Raw genomic sequence first — 21,789 nt, 5'->3', positions numbered from 1 at the left:
TAGACGTCTCGGTAGAAGTTTGGCTCGAGATAAGGCCAACAACACCGGCAGAGCTTGCGGCAGGAGTCGAGGTGGCGGAATTCTGAGAAACAGTACTGACAACCGAGCTTTGGGTAGCAGAGGGAGACAATGTAGAACTCTCAGTAGTAGAGCTCTCGGTGGCAGAGCTCTGGCTCGAAATAACGCCGATAATCCCCACAGAGCTTGCAGCAGGAGTAGAAGTGCTGGACTCCGGGACCACCGCAGCAGAGCTAGCCGTGGCAGCGCTTTTACCAACGCTGGTGGGAGCAGTCGTGGAGCCCGCGAGCAAGCTTGATACAAAGCTCTCAAGTGAGCCGCCAAGAGAATCGCCGGTGGTGGTAGTCGCAGCAGCAACGGCTGAAGACGAGGTATCTACCTTTGCAGCAGACTCGGACGTCGAAGATGGCTTGTCGGAAGTCGTGGTGTCCACTTGGACGGCGGAGTCGGATGTAGATGACTTGACGGGCGTGGTTGTGGCTACCTTCACAGCGGATTCCGAAGTGGAAGACTTCTCGGACGTGCTGGTGTCGACCTTCGCGGCAGACTCCGATGTAGCCGATGCAACAGGGCTGGTTGTGTCGGCTCGCACCGCAGATTGGGACGTAGTGGTCTCACTTGCGGTAGTCGAGCTTGCTGTGCTAACGCTAGCAGTGGTAGTAGCTGATGCAGAAACAACTGGCGGGGGCGACGTTTTCTCCGCAGTCTTTGCTGTCGCACTATAGCTCGTGGAAGCCCCAGGGATATATGGTTGCGTGCCAACGATGGTGTGGGTAACGCCATACGCGTCCACTGAGAGGGTTACTGGCACAACCACCACCACGGGGGAGCCTTCGACTACTGATACGGTGTCGGAATTTGCCGCATCTGTCGTCGAGCTTGCGATGCTGGTCTCGACTGTTGATGTGGTAGAGGCGGTAGTTGGGGACGCGATCACAGACGAGCTCACTGCGCGACCCTCAAGGTAGTGCCGAGCCCGCAAGTCTTGCGCTTCGGCTGCGCTCTCAGCTGCGGTGATATCCAGACCACTCAGCGTCAGAAGCGCGAGCAGCAGGGATCTTGTCGGAGAAACCATGTTGAAATTGAAAGGAGCGTGGGTGGATAACAAGCGTAAAAAAAAGAGCGATTTAAGGGTCTCGAGGACCGTACCGATGCGGAGGGAACGGACAGAGCGAGGACCCGATGGACAATGCGGCCTCCAATCCGGTTAGAAGAGTATTCAAGCGTTAATACCGAGTGTCAATCGTTGATATCGCAAATACATTGATTCGGTGGCTGGCGGCGACGAACGATACTTGAACTGTGCAGACTATCCTTTTTTACCTCCCTGCAGTTCACTCCTCCACTTTCCAAATGTCAAGACCAGGCGGCTTTCGGCAATGAACGGGCGTTGATGATGTCGCTATTAGGTATCTGCAGATGGCTGGGACGCAGTCGCAACTCCTGCCAAGACTGTTCAGGTACAGGAACGGCTCGATCAGCAGGAACACGGCAAATTCTCCGATGTACTTTCACAATAGCAACGAGCCGGGACTGGTGAATTGTGCGAAAATAGTGGCAGTTCGCGATAAACAAAAGCGGTCTCAAGGAGCGGCAGGGGGCGTGGTCGTACGAAGCGAACAACCAACAAACTCCCCTCAAAAGTCTCGCGACAGACAAGACTATAACGAATGTGGATGCGACAAGGAGCGAGCGACAAGAGAAATCTAAATTAGAATAGACAAGTAAGAAAAGCGATCGTTGAAGGGATAGGTGGGAGGTGGTGGGATGTGGTGGCAGGCGGTGGTTGATTGATTGTATGGGACTGATGGTGGAGTTGTTTTGGTTCGACGGGGCGGCGGTGGATTGGTCTGTTTGGTGGTACCTGAAGCGGCGCGCGCGACCGTGGGAGAAGATGGGAAGAAGAGGAGGGGGCTTAGGGATGATGGAGGAGGAGGAGGGGGGTGGGAAGATGCAAGGAGGAGCAGGGAGGAGAGTCCGAATCAGAGTGAGATGGAGAGCGAGAGAGACTGAGGAGGGTAAGACGGGCGATGAATTGTCAAAAGCAGCCCCCAACCCTCCTGCCTTCCTGCGTAGACGGCGGCAGGAGAGAACGTACCGAGATGGTGAGTGACTACGTCAACGCAGGCATCGACAATAGCCAAGCATGAAGAATGGAAGGAGGGAAAAAGCAGAACAGAATTGAGAGAGTGTAAGTGAGAGAGAGAAAGAGAGAGGGTAAATAGAAAGTAAAGAATGACGGGGGCTTTGGTAAAGAAAATCAAATCCAAAAAAAGACGAACAACTAATCGATACTAGGAATGGAAGTAAATGAGTGAAAGGAAAAAGAGGAGAAAGAGAAGGGGAGATTAATTTGGAGGAGGCGGTTTAGTCTCGTTGGGGCCCGTCCGTGTCATCGTCTAGTCTTTGGACTTACCAGAGTAGTGATAGTATGAATAGGAATAGGTACGGCTGTAAAAGGGGGGCCCGAGATGAAAGAAGAGGGCAACAAGAAAAAAAAAAACAGTAGGCTGTGGAAATAAGCCCAATGTTGCTCAATCCGCCTCGTCTTATGCCCACGCACTCGGCACAAAAAGTGGGACACTCTCCCACTCTCCTACTCTCCCAGATTCTCCACCCGGCGATTATTACCGGGCTGGCTCCAGTCATTCAGGTGAATGACGACGATTTCCCGCGTATTCTAGCCTCTTTCCTCCACATCGTGCCTGTCTGTCAGCCTGTTCACCGTTGTTCACCGTTTCCCACCGGTCGCGTTACGCATCAGATGTTCTCGACCCTACTCAGCGACTCCAGTATATGGGCCATGATGCATCAATGGAGTGCTATCCACGGTTCGACCCCATGTCTAAATCTACCTCAAGGTGTCATGACATGGGGAACGCCCATCTGCAGCAGATGCAGTAATCTACTGCAATCATATCCAGCTGACACCAGCAGGGCCACTAGTGAACTGACTATAGCACTCGGACTAATTGGTGCTTCTCCGCCCTCCTGTATGTACTCTACGCTGCTCCGTGGCTGCTGCAGACGGCCCTTTTGGCTTCGTATGCCACTGGGACGTGCATCGACTGCCAAGATAGTCGGTAATCCTCGTCGAAAAGCACACGAAGGTGATGAGCTCTCGACTTTCGGATACGCTTCTCCAGAATTGAGTTCGGATCGCCAAAGTAGGGTCTGCCAGATCAACCTTGACATGGGACAAGGGCGACAAGCCCGTACTGAAGGCGGTGCAATTGACCGAATCCCGGACGATCGATCACAATTTATCATCTTCGACAACAGTGACCTAGACAGACGAGGGAGGATGCTCTTCATATGCAAGCGATTGTTCTGGTCGGCATTGTCCTGTACCACCCCCAGAGTGACCAGCAACAAGAGGGTGCAGCAAAGGGAAAAAAATCACGCAAGGCCTACAGAACACAGATTCCAGCCGACTGCCACTCGTCCAAAGTACTCCGTACCCATGCAAACGATGCCAGCCCAGAGCCAGCCCAGAATCTGATGATTAAAGACAGATTACTGAACGGCTGGGCTGGAGCCATTGATCTTTTGAATGGATTCGCGATCGGACCGGGTAATAATACGGTCTGTTGATACAGGTCAAGGAAGGCACAGCATGGCGGGGGGGAAGGCTTGGGGGCTTCAGTCCGTAAGGTGATACAGAACAGTGGCCGGTGAAAAGCGCAGGAACAAGTGCCGATCGACGGTGGTACAGTGCCCATCGTAATTCCCGCCCTCTTTCCACGCCAACCTTGTCTGCAAAGGGCATGTTTCCGTCAAGGTTCGGACCATCACAAGGCCTAGACTGACGGCGTGGGTGGCTCTACTTTTCTGGGAAGGTAAAAAGTGGGTAGGTTGGTTCCTGACCGTGGCGGTGGGGATTGCCCCGGTGCGTGCAGATAAGGAGTCTGGGAAACAATGCAGCCACTCACTCATTCACTCGCCCGATCGCCCACATACTTACTGCCTGTCCGTCTACAGTTGTTTCAAGAGTTTTTGCCCCCAGGAAGGGTCTTCCAGCCACTTGCATAGTTGAAGGACTGGTTGGGTTGGCTTTCATGGTTCGTCTCCGCCAGCAGAGCAGTTCTTACCACAGTCCCCTATCAGCAGACGCGAAGGACAAATTTTGGGATGAAGCTACACAGAGACGAGTTGCTTTTGCTTCAAGTCGCCCGTCTTTGAGATCGTAGGCAGTGCCTGGGATTTAACTGGATCTGGCTTAGCGGAAAGTCACCAAAGAATCGGACGGCTGTCTCACCTTCTCTCCTCATCTTTGGTAGAACTACCCCGTTGAGTCAATACCTGAGTCTGTTCATCCGAGTCTAGTAGAGATTTGGCACGGAGTCCGAGATCGAGCTGCGCTTCCTCTATAACGTGGTATGCATATAGGTAGCTATCTTAAATATGTCCAGTACTAGATAGACTAAAGGGCAGGCTACTGAATACTTAGAATATGGGAAGATCATTCTTCCATCCACTAGACTAACGACCGACACTAACTTATTGTTCATTTCAATAGACCCGGCCCCGGGGGAGGAAAGGAAGGGGATTCCTTGGCCCGAAAATGATTAGGGGCCTTGCCCGTCAGGCTCCTTTCTCACTGCCTCTCTTTCCGGCCAATCCACACGATTCATTTGCTGCTGCTCCCACGTGTACCCGGAACACTTAAGCGATGCCACTGAAGCTCGACGTTTCGTCCCTGAGTCCCATCAAGAGCAAAACACCAGAGTCAAATCTTCTCTCGCGTTCCTGTGCGCATGAATCGTCATCCACATTTTTCCGCCCTAACATGGCAGGAATGTTTGGATTGTGCGATGGTCCAGTGAGAGGACGCCCTCTGGGGCCATCATCAGTGCTGAAACAACCGTCATTTCCATCCCTACGATCTCGCTGCATCGCAGCATTCCAGCGGACCGGGATTGCGTTTGACTGACAATACCAATAGGGATCCATGATTTTCCTCGCTGACAGTCAGGGATTCGAGAAGGTTCGTCGCTTCCGTGAAGCATGGCAGACGGATAATAAGGGGGGGCCAGAAAGTCTCTATCCTTTCCCCCAGTTGCAGATCATCGGCGCGTCCAAGCTCGGATAAGGTATATGAACACTATATAACTGCTCTAAGGAACTCGGATCGCCGTGCAACCCGGTCGAGGACCATGGACTGATGACTGACTAGATGACTAGTAACTGACTAGTCAGGGGAGCCATTGTAGCACCATCTTTGTCCAACTACCGTTGCTATTTCTATGTGTCACGCCTGAGTCCTGGGGAACAAAGAAGGCCTTCGATTAACGACGGAGTCGACGGACGAACTTACCAACTCGGTTGATGAGCTCCGTTCAGCCTCTCACCCACCCTCGCTAAAGATACAGATACCGACTGCAGTACAGCACAGCAGCTAACTTTAGGTGGTCGTCTCTCTCAAATCTGCAGATGCGACCCTGTGGGAAGCCAACCATGGACGGGACAAAATGCCATTCAGTGCGGCCCAAGGAAAGATGAGACGGAACTATTCCTGTTCCTGAACAAATGAAATCCACCCGCCGTGTTGCTCCACCTCTTCCCCCGATGCGTCGCCCACATTGGCTGAGAAACTCCCCTCCTTCTGGCGCGTGCAGTGCCCTTTTCCGTCCTAGTCAATTTCCCGGCAGCACGGGTGATGGTATCCAAAATACGCATTTTCACTTTGTATGCTACCATTTATCTACTTACACTGACTGGTTATCAATCTACACCTTAGATCTCCTCTGAATCTGGAGTGAGTATGTATTCTTATCTAGACTATGGGGCAACAAGATCACACCTTTCCACGACATGGAAGTAAAGGTACATACTACCCGCCCAACAGAACTCTGCAGTCTCTTCGTCTTCTTGAATCAGTGAGGGAGACATGGTTTCCCTATTTCTGTTCACAGCAAGAGTCCTTTGATCCCTCGCCTGCGGCGTGTCCATAAGCGTCACGTGCTCAGAATGGAACGGCACAAAGCATCCCTCATGAGGCTTGGCCCAAGCGCTCAAAAAAGCAGAAGATAAAATCAGAGCCTCGCCGCTCTTTATCATCCTCTGTCGCCTCACAGCAGTTGGTCGAAGTCAGCAAGAGCAGAGCTAGGACCAGAGACCCCACGAATGATGGTTACGATGGTCATAGGCTCGTGGATATTTTCAGCTCCCACCTAGACTCATCACCCGGCATTGCCCAGAAGACAACTCGCACCTCACCGACATACTATCGAAGGTCCATACTCACCGAGACAGACGGCAGCAATATAGGAGCATCTTACAGGTCTGTTCTGACGGTCCATACCGACCCAGGCTGTGGGACAGATTAGACCCTTATGCTCCGGCATCGATACTTTGCCAAATACGGTGAATGACGATGCACAACCCGATGAATCTCGAAGTCTATCCCCTGATCAGCAGTAGAGCTGCTGAGGCCGTAAATAAATGTTGCCTCGCAGCAATCCAGAGACAGCACACTACCTACTTGACAGAGTCAACATGACTACATATAGGTAGCAGAGCGAATCCAGCAAGAGAGCAAGCTCCGCAAACTCTCCAAAATCAAGGTTTGACACGCGCTGTCTCAATAATGGTCTTTCAGGTACACACGCTCTCTCTACTAAGAATGATTCACCGCAGAGCCATTTAAGTTTGACGGATGGTGTAAGAATCAAGATTTTCTCGAGCTGATTTTCCAGACAGCCCATCTTGCCACCGCAGCCACTGGACTATCCTCATAGATGAAGTACCGTACCCCCAATCAAAGATCACTTTTACTTGACTTATAGAATGTACAGTACAGTCCATCACCGATACTCTCCCTTCTACCCGTACATCAGTATATAAGCCACCCCACCCAGCAAATGAGATATAGTGATATAGTCCAAGACTGTAGGTTAGGGTTCACAACTTCGCCCCCCTTGTGCTAGAGAGATCTCTCACCACCGCCGAACACTCAATCTCCACATCCGTCCCCATCGGCAACGACTTCACCGCCACGCACGTACGAGCCTAGACATTTTATCAGCTATAATGACCTGCAAATCCACCCCAACCAAGCCCCTCCTAGATAAAGGGGGGGATAGAAACTCACAGGCTTAACCCGCCCCTCCCCCCCGAAAACCTCAGTATAAACCTCATTCACCGCCCCGAAATCCCCCATATCCGTGAGGAAGATATTCACCTTGACCACGTCGTCGAGGCTGGAGCCCGCTGCTTCCAGGACGGCGCGGAGGTTGCGGAGGATTTGTTTCTAATCCGTTGATCAGCATGTTTGATTTGGTGGGTTGTGCGGTTAGCGTGCTTTGGTTTGGGTTGGTGTGATTGGACTGGGGTTGGTGTGATTGCCCTTGAAGATGCTACAGGTATAGCACTATCCGGGGGAAGGGATTGGGTTCGGGGAAAGCACTATAGGCTCAGGCAACGTACAGCTCGCGCCTGGACCGATCCCTTCACGATCTCCCCGGTGGCGGGATCGACGCCGATTTGGCCGGAGCAGTGGACGGTGTTGTTGGCGACGATGGCTTGGGAGAGAAAGGGTGGTGGGGAGGGGGCGGCGCGAGTGTGGATTGCGCGGCGGGTGGGTTGCCACATTTTTAGTTGTTGTTGGTGATGATTGTAATGTAGAGTGGGTAATTATGGCGGGGTTGAGGAGTTGGGAATTGGGTTGTTCTTGTTTATAGGATGCTTTGTTTGATGCAATGGCTGTAGGTGTAGGTGAGTGCGGAGAGGGGAGGTTATATGTACTGTACCTCTGGGTGAGGAGGCGGTGATAAGCGATAAGATAAGGGATCTAGTGAGTGGGGAGCTGGCTTGGCTTATCATGTCTCTAGAGGGGGCATTAGAGTGTCGACGATTGTTGAAGGGGGGTGGGGTTATCTTGAGGCTGGATGCTTCTTCTTTTTATTTGTGTATAATTGTATGTGCTGGAAGCAGAAGTGTAGGTGGTCGCTGGTTGTCTACACACCATTTGAGTTGCGGTAGTGGTGGTGGTTGGAAGCGCTGTATATTTGTCGATTTATATACGGGTTTAAACCAGAAGCTTCGACTGCAGCATAACATCATTAGCTATCCTTTCATTCCCAATTACCAATGACCAGTGTCCTAGGCAGAATGTAAGTCTGGAGATAAGATATATAAGATTTAAACATCTGTTTTACTCGAATATCTGTATGTCGGTTGATGTATCCCACAGCTCTACATCGCTTCAGACTGGACCAACGATAAAAGCAACAGCTAGGCAAAAACCACACAAAGAGCCCTTAAGGTCATGAGTACAGCTAACCAGCAAGAAACCCACCAAGCAAAGCCTTGTCTCCGCCTGACATTGTGTGGTTCGCCAGTGCACCCAGCAAAACACCACAGAACACGCACCAGCAAAGCGTGTACCCAGACGACAACGTAACCTCATCGTCGCGGCGATTGCCATGTCTCTCAAAGATTTCCTTCACCTGGCCAGGAGAGCGTGTTTCTCTCTTCCCCTCTCCATCTTTCTCCTCTTCCTCTTCCTCTTCCTCTTCCTCTTCCTCTTCCTCTTCCTCTTCCTCTTCCTCTTCCTCTTCTCCTCCTCACCCCCCTTCTCACACTCTCTCACCCTCACAAACCATGGCAGACAACGAAAAGCCGCCCGCTCATCCCTTGTCCAATACATCTGTGAGAAACATGGCGCAGCCACTCAACACTACCCCAGTCCCAGATCCCATACCTGCCGTGAATCATCCAGGTCACTATGTGGTCGAGATACATAGGACTTTCTTCCGCACGGAGCTGAACCATGCTGAGGAAGACTTCGTTCCCCGGCGCTACCTTGAACTTGCAGAGGCATCAAGTAAGTCGCCCTTTCTCTTGTTCTGATCAATAATTGCTGAATGACGGATCAGATGATTATAGAATCTCTCCATGGATCATGCATGCCTTCCGAACCCAGAAGGGAGTCATCAACTTCGCCGAATGGAGCCAATGGGACCCGCGATTCCGCAAGACCTTCGAGAGCTTGATTGAGAATCCTTGCCTCCGAGAGGGTCTGCTTGCTGGTGGGTATGAGGCCACAGGGCTGCCTACCGACAATCGGCCCCTGGACGAGACCGAGGCGCGGCGTTTCGGCCGGATCGTGAGACTGCAGCAGCGTGCCATTGTGTCCTTCCTGCAGAATGCCTTGAAGGGTGCCTCGATCGCTCACAGGACCCCCGATGGGAAGTTCAAGCTGTCTCTGACGTATGTATCACCCCGGTCTTTTGGCTTGTCGCGAGTGAGCGAAGACGTAAGCGAAAAGAAAGAGAACAGACATGTGACTGACAGAAGTACAGTCCTCGGTACCGCCGGAAGCGGATTGCGTATTTCATGAACCGCATGAGCAGGAGGAGGGCAACCTATACTGGGCCCGAAACCCACGCTTTCCTGACGGTGGATCATCCGAACGAGCGCGTCTTCAGCCGTAATGTGGTTCCCATCACAGTGGTAAGCATAGCGATTTGTTCCCTCATTCTTCAGTCAGATGTCGACCTACTTTGGATTCACCCCACCTTTACCCCCTCCCTCACCCTCCCAAAGCTCCCTCACATCAACCATCCACACACTAACCCTACATCTGCAGACCGACAACCCCCACATCACCGTCCCCGCCCACTTCCACAAGTCCGTCGAGATCCTCGTCGGACAGTTCTGCTATCAGATGCGGGACCTAACCAACAACATCTTCAGTCTTGCGGACCAAGATGCGTATCTCCTCCACCTGCACGGGTCGCACCTCCACCTGCTCCGCCTGGTCGCTCCGGGGTTCAAGACCTCGCAGATCCGCTCCCACACGCACGAAGGTTTCGTTCACGGGGAGACGTACACCTCCTTGCCGTCCCACTTCGCCGAGAGTCTCGCCCTGAGTCTTCTCGGTGACGCGGACGGCGATCGCAGGGCGCTGCGCACTCGCCTCGAGACAAGGCAGATCCGCAAGGTCTTGGAGCAGATCAAATGGTTCCGTCTAGATCGCGGCGCCGACACCGAGGGGACCATCGAGCAGGCGCTGAACCAGGATTGCAAGGTGTTCCAGGTCTTGGTGAGTCAGGAATATGACCTCTGGACCTGGGAGGGGTTCCGTGGGGCTGTGCGTCTGGTCTCGGGGCTCTGTCGGTATCTGATGAGTGGCACGGCTCGGGTGGGCTCGGTGCAGAGGATGTTTTGGCGGTGGCCTAAGAGGGAGGATCGCAGTAATGATTACGATGAGGACGAGTTCGCTTGGTTCTGGAGGTACAATTGGGGTCTTGAGGATGAAGAGGAGGATGAAGATGGAGATGGGGTTAGTTTTGATTCCTCGGACCAAAATCCTGAGTATGAGAACCTCGACGATTATGAGACGGAGCTTGGAGTCGAGCAGGATGCTGACTTGGATATGTATGGGAGTGAGGATGATGAGCACGAAGAGGTGAGTGACGAACAGGATGCAGACACCGAGTGAGAGCGACAGCATTGCAGCCAAGTTGGTGCAGATCAGCTCAAACAGATGAGCATTGTTGTGACTGGACTTCTCATTGATAGCAGCATTGCATAATTACCGTGCTCAAGATAGTACGTTGATTATTTGCATGGTATGTTGGTTGGCACGGTGCTCTGACGAGAATTGGGAAGAACTGGTCATGTGTCTTTTGAGCAGGTGCGCCATTGAGGTTTTGCTTGTGTCCGTTCAAGGGATCCATTACGTATCGTGATGTTGGGGTAACTAGGAAGAATTGGTGGCTGGCTTGACGCAGGAGGCAATCTGTATTTTACATTGAGGAGATAAGTACAATCTGAATACCATATGTGGCCGCCCGACTGGTTCCAGAATCAAGTAGAAATTCAACTAGGAAATCATTCCTGACGGCGGCGTTCGGACTCGAATGCTGTAAAGGCATCGATTCCACGCCCATCCTCTCCACCAGTGCGGAAATATTCAGTCACAACGCCTAGCGCGTAGAAAGTGCCAGCAGTAGCCACGCCACCAAGAAGCATTCTGCGGAGGAATTTCGCGGATTTACTTCCTTGCGAGGTCTTTCCCCCGGTCTCGGATGTGGTGCTTTGTGATCCTTGAAGAACAATGTCAGGGTTTAGCTCGTGCTGCTGCTGGTCATTAAGTGTTGCTGAAGACGGCGTTGTGCCCTTCTTAGGGTCGGCATTGGCTCCTTCGATCTGCTCAAACGAATTTCGCGTCTTTCTGAAGACGAGGACATCCCCACCACCAGAGACAATCTCATACCCATTGTTATTCAACCTCTCAAAGTACGGTAAGAACATTGCAGCATTGTTCAGGCGGTTGAGTATCTCGGCGGGGTGAGAGATTTCATCTGTCGGATGGAAAGATGAGCTTGTTTCTGCTTCGGTGATACTAATAGAGATGGGATCAAATGCGAGCACGCGATACGTCTCGGCATTTACCTGACCAGAGAGGTTGTGCGGAACAGTTATGGGTGAGTTCGGAGACGGCACAGCTTTCTGTACTTCATTCATGGCGAGTTGATCCGAGGCAATTGTTGTCTCTGAGGCCACATCTTGAAGCTTGTCCGAGACTGCCAAGTCCTCTGTTGTGGATGAAAGGCTTTGGTCGGTTGCCTCTTGAAAACATTCAATGCCCGGGTCAATGCTTGCATCGACTTGGCCAGTAGTGTTAGTTTGGGCGTTCAACATTTCATTCGACTCATTCGAGTCTTGTGATGCGCGAGCATCGAGATCTGGCTCCTTCCCCAGATATGAGGCACGGATATCGCTTGCACTCAAGGAATCTAGCTCTTCTTCTTCCTGTTTCCGACTTGTATCCTTTGATCTTGCCAATTCCTCTCCAACCTCGTCCAGTCTGGCGAAATTCGAAGAAGTGGGCTTGTCATTGGCGACCAGACCGTCCATTCCCAGGGTAGGTATGTGATCCGCAGGAAGTGATTGCGATTGTATGGCTCCTTGGTGCGCATCATGTCTTAAGAATGGCTTGACCGAGTCGCTGTCTGAAAATTCGGACAGGCTCTCCTGTTGGGCTAACTCTCGTACTGCTCTTTCCGTAGCGCTACTAGTCGCTTCCGGTGAATTTGAAGAGCTCTCGAAGAACTTGAGATAATCTCTAGACTCAGTCTGAGCCGTTTCCTCATCGGCGCATGATGGAGTCTTCTGCGATTGATTTTTCACGACTGTCATTGGTGCAACGTCTGTCGCCAAGTCACCATTACATTTTTCCTGAATAGAAGCATCCTGAGAGCCAGACTCCACTGGATCTCGGTTTAGAGGAGACATATAGCCGGTGGTCTCCGAGGCGGAGGTAGTGTCCGCAGCCGAAAAAACTGGGCTTCTCCCACCTTCACCTTTCTCAGCAACATCCGGATTCTTGGCTATCTTAGGAATCATACGACCACTAATAGGGTCGAACTCGTATCTCGTGACATTCTTCTTTGTGTGAATCGCAACTGGGCCTCTTGGCTTACCTGACTCGGTTGACTGGGGTTTCTTGAGCGTGTCCGGGGTCTTCTTAGATCTTGTCGTGGTCGTCATGGTACGCGGCGTCTCATGGGCTATATCCGCATGGGCCTTGTCCACGGATTTGTCACCGAGCCCAAACAGCGCACGACATAAGGAGGTAAACGTCTTATCGAATCTCTCAAAAGACTTCAATGGCTCAAGTCTCCTTCCAAAGATAGCTCCGTAAGGGTCATTTTCAATTGCCTGCTTTATGTGGTCCATCGTGCGACGAGTACGGTTCACCTCCATTTCCCAAAAGTCTTTATAAGAGCTTGGATGCCTTGAGAACTTTTCGTTGATCTTCTGAAAAGGCAGGCTTGAGCTCCAGGTATGGCTCCACAACGGCTGATGATCCTCAACGATAGGATCTACTGGTCGAGCTCGACGGGTCGGTTTGGTTCGCATCCGAGGTTCACAAAGGTGTTGATGCTCATAGATGTGCTTCTTGTTGAAGTCTGGGCCATGTCGATGGTTGTGAGAGCAGCGCGATAGCTTGCGGTGCTTGGAGGAGGATATCACGAGTCGAGACGAAACGGAGTGTATAGCGAGAGGGTAAGTGCCGGACAGAAGTCCGGACCCCCTGATTGTCTTCATATGCCATGTTGTCATTGAAATGCCCATGATGCTGCCCTTTTCACTTGGGGTTGCTTGGGTCTTGGATACGAGGAGCCAAAGACGGGACAAAACAGGTGAGCAACAATGACCTCAGACCGAGACGGCCGCGAGGCTATAGACAGTCACATCGAACGATGTAGTGACGAGCGGAGAAAGAGGCCTGACATAGGCCGGAGATTAGCTTTGTAGAGCAAGATAGTGATATGGGGTCGAAAGTTCCCAAGTCCCAAGTCGATGAAGGAGTTTGACAACATGCATTGAACAAGACCATGCAGGCAAGTTGTTAGTGATAAGACGATAGGGTGGAGGAGCTGCGATAAGACCAGTCGGTCAATGCGGGGTTAGGGGGCTGAGTCAGCTACCATGACATCTCTCACACTTCTGAACTCGCTATTGATGCTGGCCGAAAGTATGTGCTCGAGATGACACTCAAATAATGGTTCAATAGCACCACTGAGCCTATTATCTGCTATTTTTGTGTTCTTTCGTCCCAGAATCCACGAACCCACGCATGTCTGCCTTCTGTCAACACCAAATGTTCTCTATAATAATGCTGCTCAGGTACATCTATTGACCTCATCTAGAACTATCCCTGACAAACCCAAATCACCAACAATGGAGGTCTCAGACAGAAAGTTGGCCCAGAATCGCAAACCTTCAATGCCCTCCTCCCGGCAAAGAACTCCCTTGTCCTCGGCCATTTCTAACTCCTCCGCTGCAACACCTACGCTCCATCCAAATCGCTGTGCTGCTTCCTGGGCAGTGACGGCACGTCCAAACATACGCCAGTCCCAGGCAACTGTTTCCGTTGGAGGCACTTGTCGGAGCTCTGTCATCCATGTCTGTATCTTTCGGAGGGTCTCTTCATCGCTCCAGTCCCACCTCTGAACAACAAGCAAGCCACTTTTGAATTGGCGTAGGCGCACCGGCAGTCTAAGTGCCTCCCATAGCTCCGCTGCCTTCTGGAAATCGGAGGGGCTGACGAGCTCAACACCGTTCCGAGACCGGTTGAATATCGCCCAGAGATCAATAAGGCTTATGATGCCGCCTTCTTTGTTGAGCAAGCCCTTGCGGTCGTCGGTCAAGTATTCGGCCAGATTCCGTGAGAGTTCGGAGATGTACAGACTTCCAGCGCCACTACCAAGCATATCCTTAGTTGTCACCATCCCCATCGTTTCCGCAGACTCCAGAAGGACTGCATTCGCTTCTCCTGAGAGATCGCCATTGGTCATGCCCGACTCTCGCATAGATGCAGCAAGCGCCATCACCTGCTTGGCAGATGCCATCAGCGCCTCTAAGTCCTCAAACGCATTTCCGATGACAAGTTCATTGTTCTTGCGAGCCTGGAGACCTCGCTGTTCGAGGCCTGCAATGCCCACTCCAGGAGACCGGGAGGGCGATGGCACACTTCCTTCCGCAGGTGAAGTCACAGTTAAGCCCGGGGAAGCGATCGCGTGCAATTGCGACGGCTGCTGCGGCACCGGCGGGGCATCATAAAGCAGCCATTTTCTCTGAATTAAAGCGCCTTTCAACCTCTCATGAAAGATCTGTATACCACCGGCCCGGAAAGACAATTTCATACAGTCAGTAATCTCCGTGCTCTTGATGCTATTATGGCTGAAAACGGGTGCTGGCGATTCTGCGCGATACGAATCAATCTGGGAAGACTTCAAAGCACCCCCCGCCGCTGCCAGGGAGGCACCACAAATCTCACATTCGGTGAGAGACGGGTGATTCACAAATGTGCAACGTGGACATGACAGCTGAGCGTTGTCCGAAGACGATAAGCTCCGAGGGCCGTTGACTGGAGCTAGGGCCCCAAGCCCGGACAAAGTCGGATTGGATTGGGTTGGAGGACCATCTCGGCTGGATGTGGCAGTGATTACGGCTTTTAGAATTGTAGCCAAAGGTGGTTTGATGCCACAAGCTAAACAAGGTGGGATTGGTGTCGACGCTGTGGCTGTAGAGGGGTCGAAGTTCGAAGGCACGGGATTTGAAAACGAGCAGATAGGACAGACCCAAGTCGCATTGATGACCTTGGGAGTGACAGGCTGAATCTGAGGTCTAGGGGCCAGAAAACCCGGTGACTGCCCCCGAGATGGGCTTGCGCCGGCGCTCTTCGATTTGCTGAGGGAGCTCTTTGGCGGCCTCGGATATAATGTGATCTTCGGTGATGATTTCAGGAAACCTGCCTGAATAGAATCAACGACTGAACAGGGGATCACTCCAGGTGCGTCATACCTGATACTCCGCCCTGTCAACCTCTTTCAGATCGATGGCGACAGAGTACCTCCGTGGCTCCTCGAGCGCGACATAGCACACCCGGTGCGAGGTCAAGTATGCATGGCCATTCTGATAGTTGGGAATTTTGTATTTCCTACCATTGCCGCAACATTATCATTCCGTAATCGAGGTTGGCCCAAGAGGCACACATTTGCATGCATGCATTCTACCTTGTTCAAAGGAACCGCTGGCGACTTACCCTTCGTACAACCCCACCGCATCCTGGACAAATAATAAGGTTTCGTCGGGCAAAAGTGCAGGTCGGAGTGCGGTAGTTAGATCCAAAGGCTTGAAGAACATCTAGTAGAGCCAAACAGCATCTCTTCGCCGGTCGAACTGGGAAGAGGGCAATGTCTTTTTCTGTTTTGAAGTTGAATTGAAAGAACCGTTTGACTGTTTGGGAGGATGACGATGGGGGTCTCTCCCTCTTCGTTATCGGTAAGTTTAGATCATCGGCGAGACTGCTAACGTAATCAATCATCAATTGGGGGGGAGGGGAACTACGGCAAGCGACATCGTCCACTGGCGTCAAGGGAAAATCTCCGCCACCGGATGAAGTGGAAACTGGCTGAGCGGTAAGCAGCTTGACTTGTCCTCCCTCGCTCCTCTTTCCTCCTCATTCCCCTTCTCCTCCCCCTCTCTTTTTTTGTGAAAACGCTTCGTCTTTTATCGAACCTCCCGCAGACAACTTCAAGACTTCGCTCTCTTGTGGATTCGTGGCGGCAAACATACATCTTTCTCCTGAAACTGTCGTCTTTGCTCTGTCTGTGTAGGAACGATGTTTTGACCTGTCTCCTATAATATCGAAATCAACTCACTCGTAGCTCATACTTCTTTTTCTTGCCTTTTACCCTTCGCTTCCCCTTTATCCCTTGTTGGCCCTCGTTTAGACCTGTGTCCGATATGAGTGCTGGTATTCCACCTTGGCGTGCCACGGCGGCAGCTCCTACCGCCACGGCTTCTCTGTACTCCAGTCATGGTATGTGCACTCCTCATTCACTTACCCCGTCGATATTAACCAAGACGATAGCAACCCCTGCCTATACCCCTGTTCAAGCACGCCGTAGTATTACCACTGCCAAAACAACGATCTCTGCCCCAACACCGGCTTCGTCGCACCAAACATCTACGGAAACCGCCCCCCGCAAACAACGAGTAGAGTGGCCAGAACCGGTGCGATTGTACGTACAACGCAGTTTTGCACCTGAAAATCGGCTCGCTGGAGTCGAGCGAGGCGAGATGGAAACCAAACTCCGAGCCGTCATCACCGAAGCGGCCGAGAATAATATGCTCGATAAGATCGATTGGTCCAACTTGCCCCTGCCTCAAGTCATGGTTCAGAATGATCGAAACAAGATATTAGCTAGCCCTAGCGTATCGACTTGGGGCACCTTCGGCACACTTTCACCCAAGAAATCCAATAGCAACGGGCTGGAAGACGTGTCGAAGAAGCGGAAGTCGGTGGAGTACCAAGGGGATGCGAACGGCTGTCCCCCTTGGCGGAAAACTAACAATCACAATGCTTTTGAAGATCGAGTCACCTATGCCTCAACTGATAAGCGCCAAAGAATAGATTTGAAGAATACTAGTAAGTCTAAAGCCAATCTGGAAATGCGGAGGAAACGCTTCGAAGAGCCTCAGGCTTCTAATGGTTCCTCCGTGTCGTCCCGCGGCACCTCACCCGTCCCTGCTGCGAACACCGGCCCTGTTGTCGGAACTTGCCAGGAGTTGGAAAAGAACTATTTCCGCCTGACTGCCGCACCGAAGCCGGAGACCGTGCGGCCCTTGCATATTTTGCATAAGACCTTGGACGTGCTGAAGAAGAAGTGGAAAAAAGACAACAACTATACATATATTTGTGACCAGTTTAAGTCGTTGCGGCAAGATCTGACAGTGCAGCATATTAAGAACGAATTTACTGTCAGCGTCTACGAGATACACGCCCGAATCGCATTGGAGAAAGGGGACCTTGGTGAGTATAATCAGTGTCAGACTCAGCTTCGCGCACTGTATGCACAGCAGCTTGGCGGGCATCCCACAGAATTCCGGGCATATCGTATTCTCTACTTCATTCATACTCGCAACTGGACGGCCATGAACGATGCTTTAGCCGATCTAACCCCAGCAGACAAACGGGATCCTGCTGTGAAACATGCCTTGGATGTACGCTCTGCCCTTGCTCTCGGAAACTACCACCGATTTTTCCAGTTGTACCTTGATACCCCGAACATGGGAGCTTATCTCATGGACATGTTTGTGGATCGCGAGCGATTGTCGGCCTTGGCAGCAATTTGTAAAGCGTGAGTGGTACCTGTTCGCCGGCTTGATTCACTTGCTAACCTCGAAATTAGATACAAACCCGACGTAAAAATACGATTTATCACCGAAGAACTTGGTTTCGAGTCCGATGAGCAGAGTGCACGCTTCATTCTGGATCATTCCGCTGAGGATCTGCTTCAGGAGAAGGAGGGGTCTGTGAGACTCGTGACGGGGCCCAGGGCCGGTCAGCTTTTTGAAGCTGCCAAGGCCGACGCTCATCGGATCGTCGATATCAAGGGCCAGATCTAAGTTCATTTCTGTTTCTTTCAAGCCATTCTGCACATTTTCATTCTACATCACCTTCTGGATACTCTTGCGTACCCTCGACATATCAGTTTTCCTTCTACCGTCATGGTGTTTGGAGTCATCTTTTCAGATCGTTTTACCCCGTCGTATTCGTTTTCTCTTTTCTTGCGGCACACCAAAATATCTTTTTATCGGCATCGCAGGCGTCTGGATATTGACTTTTCGTCGAAGTGAGGAGATCTATACCCATTTCGACTCCGGGAAGCGTTGGTTGAGTCGGGATTTTCTTGCGAGCCGGAGTGGGGATGAGGCAGAACAGTACTTCTAACCTTTAGTTCGATAAATCTCGGTAGTGCAATTGAATACGAGGATTTTGTTTTGTATTCATTTTCTCAGGATGCGGAAGTAGAAATAGGGCGAGCAATGGGACTGGACATGTCTTGGCCGAGCGTCTCAGCTTGCGCGATTATCTATAATGTCCACCCGATGGTTCTCACTCCGGGAGTCGGAAGTGATTTCTCGTACTTTTATTTAGCAACACTCTTGTCAGTTGAATCTTTCAAGTGATGGCCAAGTGAACTGCCTATGATTGATTAAAACAAGGCAGGAGCTTCGACTCGGGGGGAAGGGATCCCCATCTTCCGGGATCTAGGATCCCGAGTCGAGTATCCAGCATAGTAGTATTTTCTGATGCATCCCTCGATGATCAACATCAAGGTCTAGACCGGGCCTTTCCACCATTTCCGCCATCGCAATACGGTCTGCTATCGACCTACCTCACTATCTTTCACCTGTCACTAGCATTGCACTGGTTGTTGTCATTCTCAACACCAGACAGTACTAGCCCCCCCTCCTTATGACCGACTATGTGTGTGTGTGTGTGTGTGTGTGTGTGTAGCTCATCCCCCCTCCAGCAAAATGAAACCTGAATATAAGACACCAAGCACCAAAGAAGCCGACCCTATCCGTAAGTATGAAACAACGCAGCTCAACTTACCCCGCTCAACCCAATGTTTCAACCGTCATTGTGACATATCATCTTACCCTCCACAGTGACCATGCAGTAACAAACTTATAGGGACGCTAACGTACACCTACTTTATCTGCCGAAACCGCCAAATGTGATCGGTCTGATGGATCTCGGGATGCTCCACGTTGTTATGCACGCTTGATGTCATTGGTGCTTGGGGATGTCGCGGGTTGCGGGGCCTTGTTTCGGTTTCGCTGGGTGGTATAGAGGATAGAGTAGCTTTTGTGGGTGGGTTTGTTGGTGATGGAGGGGTGGGAGGAGATGGGTAGCTTCGGGGTAGGTAGGTGGTGTGGTTGTGAGGGTTATGGGTTTAGTTGTTGTTGGAGTTGGGGTCTGTGAAGTGATGCTGGGAGGAGATAGGTGTGCTGCTGAGGCTTGCTACACTGTTCGCCATGGAATCGAGGGTTACAAGCGCACAGAGAAATATTGTGAGGTGGTTGGTTGATTGATTCTTTGGTTGGGTTGAGGGCATCTAGATCTACAGCCATGATGTCGGTCGAGAGTTATGCTTGTTGGCCAGGCCGTACTGTGGCAGGAAAACCATTAGCCTGTACATACAAATATTGATGCGGTAGCTTCGTTCTAGGCCCGTCAATGGTTAAAACTTTGAATGGAGAGCACTCCAGAACCAACCTCTTTCCCACAAGAATATGATCAATATGAACCTTACATATTGCTTCAGAAGCTACTACGCCCGACTTTGCAATATACCTGGATGCGATTTAGAATGAAGGTGTTCTCCTCCAAATCGACCGCGTACATTAGTGCTGTAGATTATGCTGCAACGAACCCGTCAATCTGCAAGGGCGTCTGCAGCAGCTCTGCAGGCTTGCAGAAATCGGCGGTTCCGAGTGTTCGTCTTCGGGAGGGAAGCCCACTGAAGGAAGTTCAGGAAGTACTTTTTTTTGACGGAGGAAAGAATTGAATTGGTCCCTGAGGAATTTCAGAGTAGAGAGAGTCAAGGAGTCATTTTGTTTCAAGTGTAGGTCGCCACATGGCGATATCTCAGGTTTCCATATTATCGGAAAGGAAAGTCAAGTATCACAAACCCTAGAGCGGTAGTTACTGTACTAGATAGATAGCGACTGGAGTTGCAACTACGTACAGTGCGGTACTGTACATCCGCAATTATGAAATAATCCCAATATTCCATCTCGGACCGGATAAGTTGATCGGCTAAACAAGCTTGATTTACTCTGCACCTTTTTCTTTTCTTGAGCTAGCTGAAAATGGGCGAAAACAGAGTTTCTGGTGGTCCGTGGATGGCAAGGCAAGAGTTTAAGCATTTTTGCTCATCTGTTCTGTTCCCCGTCCGAGCTCACTCACTCATTCACTCATATCGGCCAGAAGAGCCAACCGAGGAATGGTCGCAAGCCCCTCCCGGCTCTCTACCCAAGAATTCCTGGGCTGATGACCAGAATTCGAGGTAGATCTTTGCCGTGTGTTGGGGGGCTCTTCGGGGGAATGTCTTATACTATGCTGGCTGTTATATCCTATGGTCTAAGATATAATGATTTCATACTGATGTCTTGGTTATTGAGGATATTGAATTGTGAACTGTGAACGAGTCAAGCCGAGTCAAGTTATCTTCACAGCTGCCGAGGCCACATCCGCACGCAGCAACCCCAGTGCCACCAGTGCCACCAGTGCCACACAGCCCACAGCCTGCCCACAGACCACCTCCGACCGACGAACGCACTCCACTGCAGTTCCCGGACTGGACTGTCCAATTAATATTATCAGATTTCGTTCTCCGATGAGCCAAAATCTGGTCCACGGTAACTTATACGGTACACACAACGTGGGTGAGAAAAGTACGGTCTGACTGTCCTTGGGAACAATTCTAGTACCTTCGGCTCCTGATTAGTTTCCCGGAGAAAAAGGTTTGTGCTTTTATTTTGTATCTTTCCAACGAGCTGGTTGGTATCCAATTCCACTGCGGATGTTCTTCCTGTTTGGCACTGGTGCGGTATGGTGTGCCCAACCTCCGTCCAGGGGGGGGTTGATCACACTGCAGAGAAAGTGAAAGGGGGAGTAAAAGTGAAGGGGGTTCCTTTTCTTTTTCTGTTCAAGGGAAGAAAAAAGCAAATAAAAAATAAGTCAAGGGCCTTGATTGCAGGTCCGAATCAAGGTGATGGAGAGACAGCGCCGGAAGGCATCAGAGTAGGGCATACATCCATGCAGCAGGGCCGGGGAGTAACATTCGCTGCTGAGAAGATCTAAAATGAAGGACCGTATTGGGGGGGGGCGTGGGTGGTCAGCAGCTGAGCTTCTCAGGTTTGAGGTGAGCGCCTTTAGGCAGTGAGGCACACACACATCCTACTCAATACGTTTGTTGTATGACTTAGTAGTCTGCTAGATTTTTCTGTTGAGATACATATATCACTTGTCCTATCAACCATATGGGAAATGATTAAATGTGAAGACTGTCGTCATTTCTCTTCTGCTGATGTAAGTCGACCACGAGTATACTCCATACAGTTTTCTGCGCATCACTACATATACTCATAGATCACTCCAGTACGAGTAAAACAAGACCCGCGATCATCGGCGGCACCCACAGTTATCCGAGACGAGTTCCCATCATCGTTAACGGCTACCGCATGATGACAGACAGACCCAACAGCTTAACAGACCTTCTTGCCACACCCTACTTCTAAGTTTTTTATCCTTGCGACCACAGGGCTGGGGGGACACCCAATCAACCGGGTTTGGGGTAGCTGGAGTTTTCCCGCCACAGTTGAACCACCACCACCACCACCACCACTACCACCACCACCACTACCACCATCATTACCAGCAAGCAGTTC

At 51.2% G+C, this 21,789-nt stretch overlaps 5 protein-coding genes across 5 annotated transcripts; 2 read left to right on the top strand and 3 right to left on the bottom strand.

The window, feature by feature from the left end:
* Positions 1-6,773: 6,773 nt before the first annotated feature.
* Positions 6,774-7,677, bottom strand: ASPACDRAFT_81644 (uncharacterized protein). Its single transcript, XM_020205920.1, has 3 exons — positions 7,447-7,677; positions 7,112-7,270; positions 6,774-7,029 (listed from the first exon to the last, which is right to left on the bottom strand). Exons 1-3 carry the CDS (start codon positions 7,609-7,611, stop codon positions 6,922-6,924), a joined length of 432 nt encoding a protein of 143 aa, XP_020052227.1. The 5' UTR covers positions 7,612-7,677; the 3' UTR covers positions 6,774-6,921.
* A 945-nt stretch (positions 7,678-8,622) lies between these two features.
* On the top strand, positions 8,623-10,465 carry ASPACDRAFT_47236 (uncharacterized protein; the record flags this gene model as incomplete). The annotated part of the gene is made up of 4 exons (XM_020201921.1): positions 8,623-8,845; positions 8,898-9,231; positions 9,324-9,474; positions 9,611-10,465. 4 exons carry the CDS (start codon positions 8,623-8,625, stop codon positions 10,463-10,465), a joined length of 1,563 nt encoding a protein of 520 aa, XP_020052226.1.
* A 213-nt stretch (positions 10,466-10,678) lies between these two features.
* Positions 10,679-13,328, bottom strand: ASPACDRAFT_81643 (uncharacterized protein). Its single transcript, XM_020205919.1, has one exon. The coding sequence runs from the start codon at positions 13,105-13,107 to the stop codon at positions 10,858-10,860; it is 2,250 nt and encodes a 749-aa protein (XP_020052225.1). The 5' UTR covers positions 13,108-13,328; the 3' UTR covers positions 10,679-10,857.
* A 161-nt stretch (positions 13,329-13,489) lies between these two features.
* On the bottom strand, positions 13,490-15,809 carry ASPACDRAFT_126141 (ESCRT-II subunit protein VPS36). The gene is made up of 3 exons (XM_020196886.1): positions 15,584-15,809; positions 15,343-15,478; positions 13,490-15,293 (listed from the first exon to the last, which is right to left on the bottom strand). Exons 1-3 carry the CDS (start codon positions 15,682-15,684, stop codon positions 13,659-13,661), a joined length of 1,872 nt encoding a protein of 623 aa, XP_020052224.1. The 5' UTR covers positions 15,685-15,809; the 3' UTR covers positions 13,490-13,658.
* A 478-nt stretch (positions 15,810-16,287) lies between these two features.
* ASPACDRAFT_35320 (SAC3/GANP domain protein) lies at positions 16,288-17,952 on the top strand (the record flags this gene model as incomplete). Its single annotated transcript, XM_020200111.1, has 3 exons — positions 16,288-16,363; positions 16,415-17,684; positions 17,736-17,952. 3 exons carry the CDS (start codon positions 16,288-16,290, stop codon positions 17,950-17,952), a joined length of 1,563 nt encoding a protein of 520 aa, XP_020052223.1.
* Between the last annotated feature and the right edge of the window lie 3,837 nt (positions 17,953-21,789).

This window comes from Aspergillus aculeatus, assembly GCF_001890905.1.
Source record: "Aspergillus aculeatus ATCC 16872 unplaced genomic scaffold ASPACscaffold_18, whole genome shotgun sequence".
NCBI classification, from domain to species: domain Eukaryota; kingdom Fungi; phylum Ascomycota; class Eurotiomycetes; order Eurotiales; family Aspergillaceae; genus Aspergillus; species Aspergillus aculeatus.
Note: the sequence above shows the minus strand (reverse complement) of the source record. Positions and strands in the feature narration are given on the sequence as shown.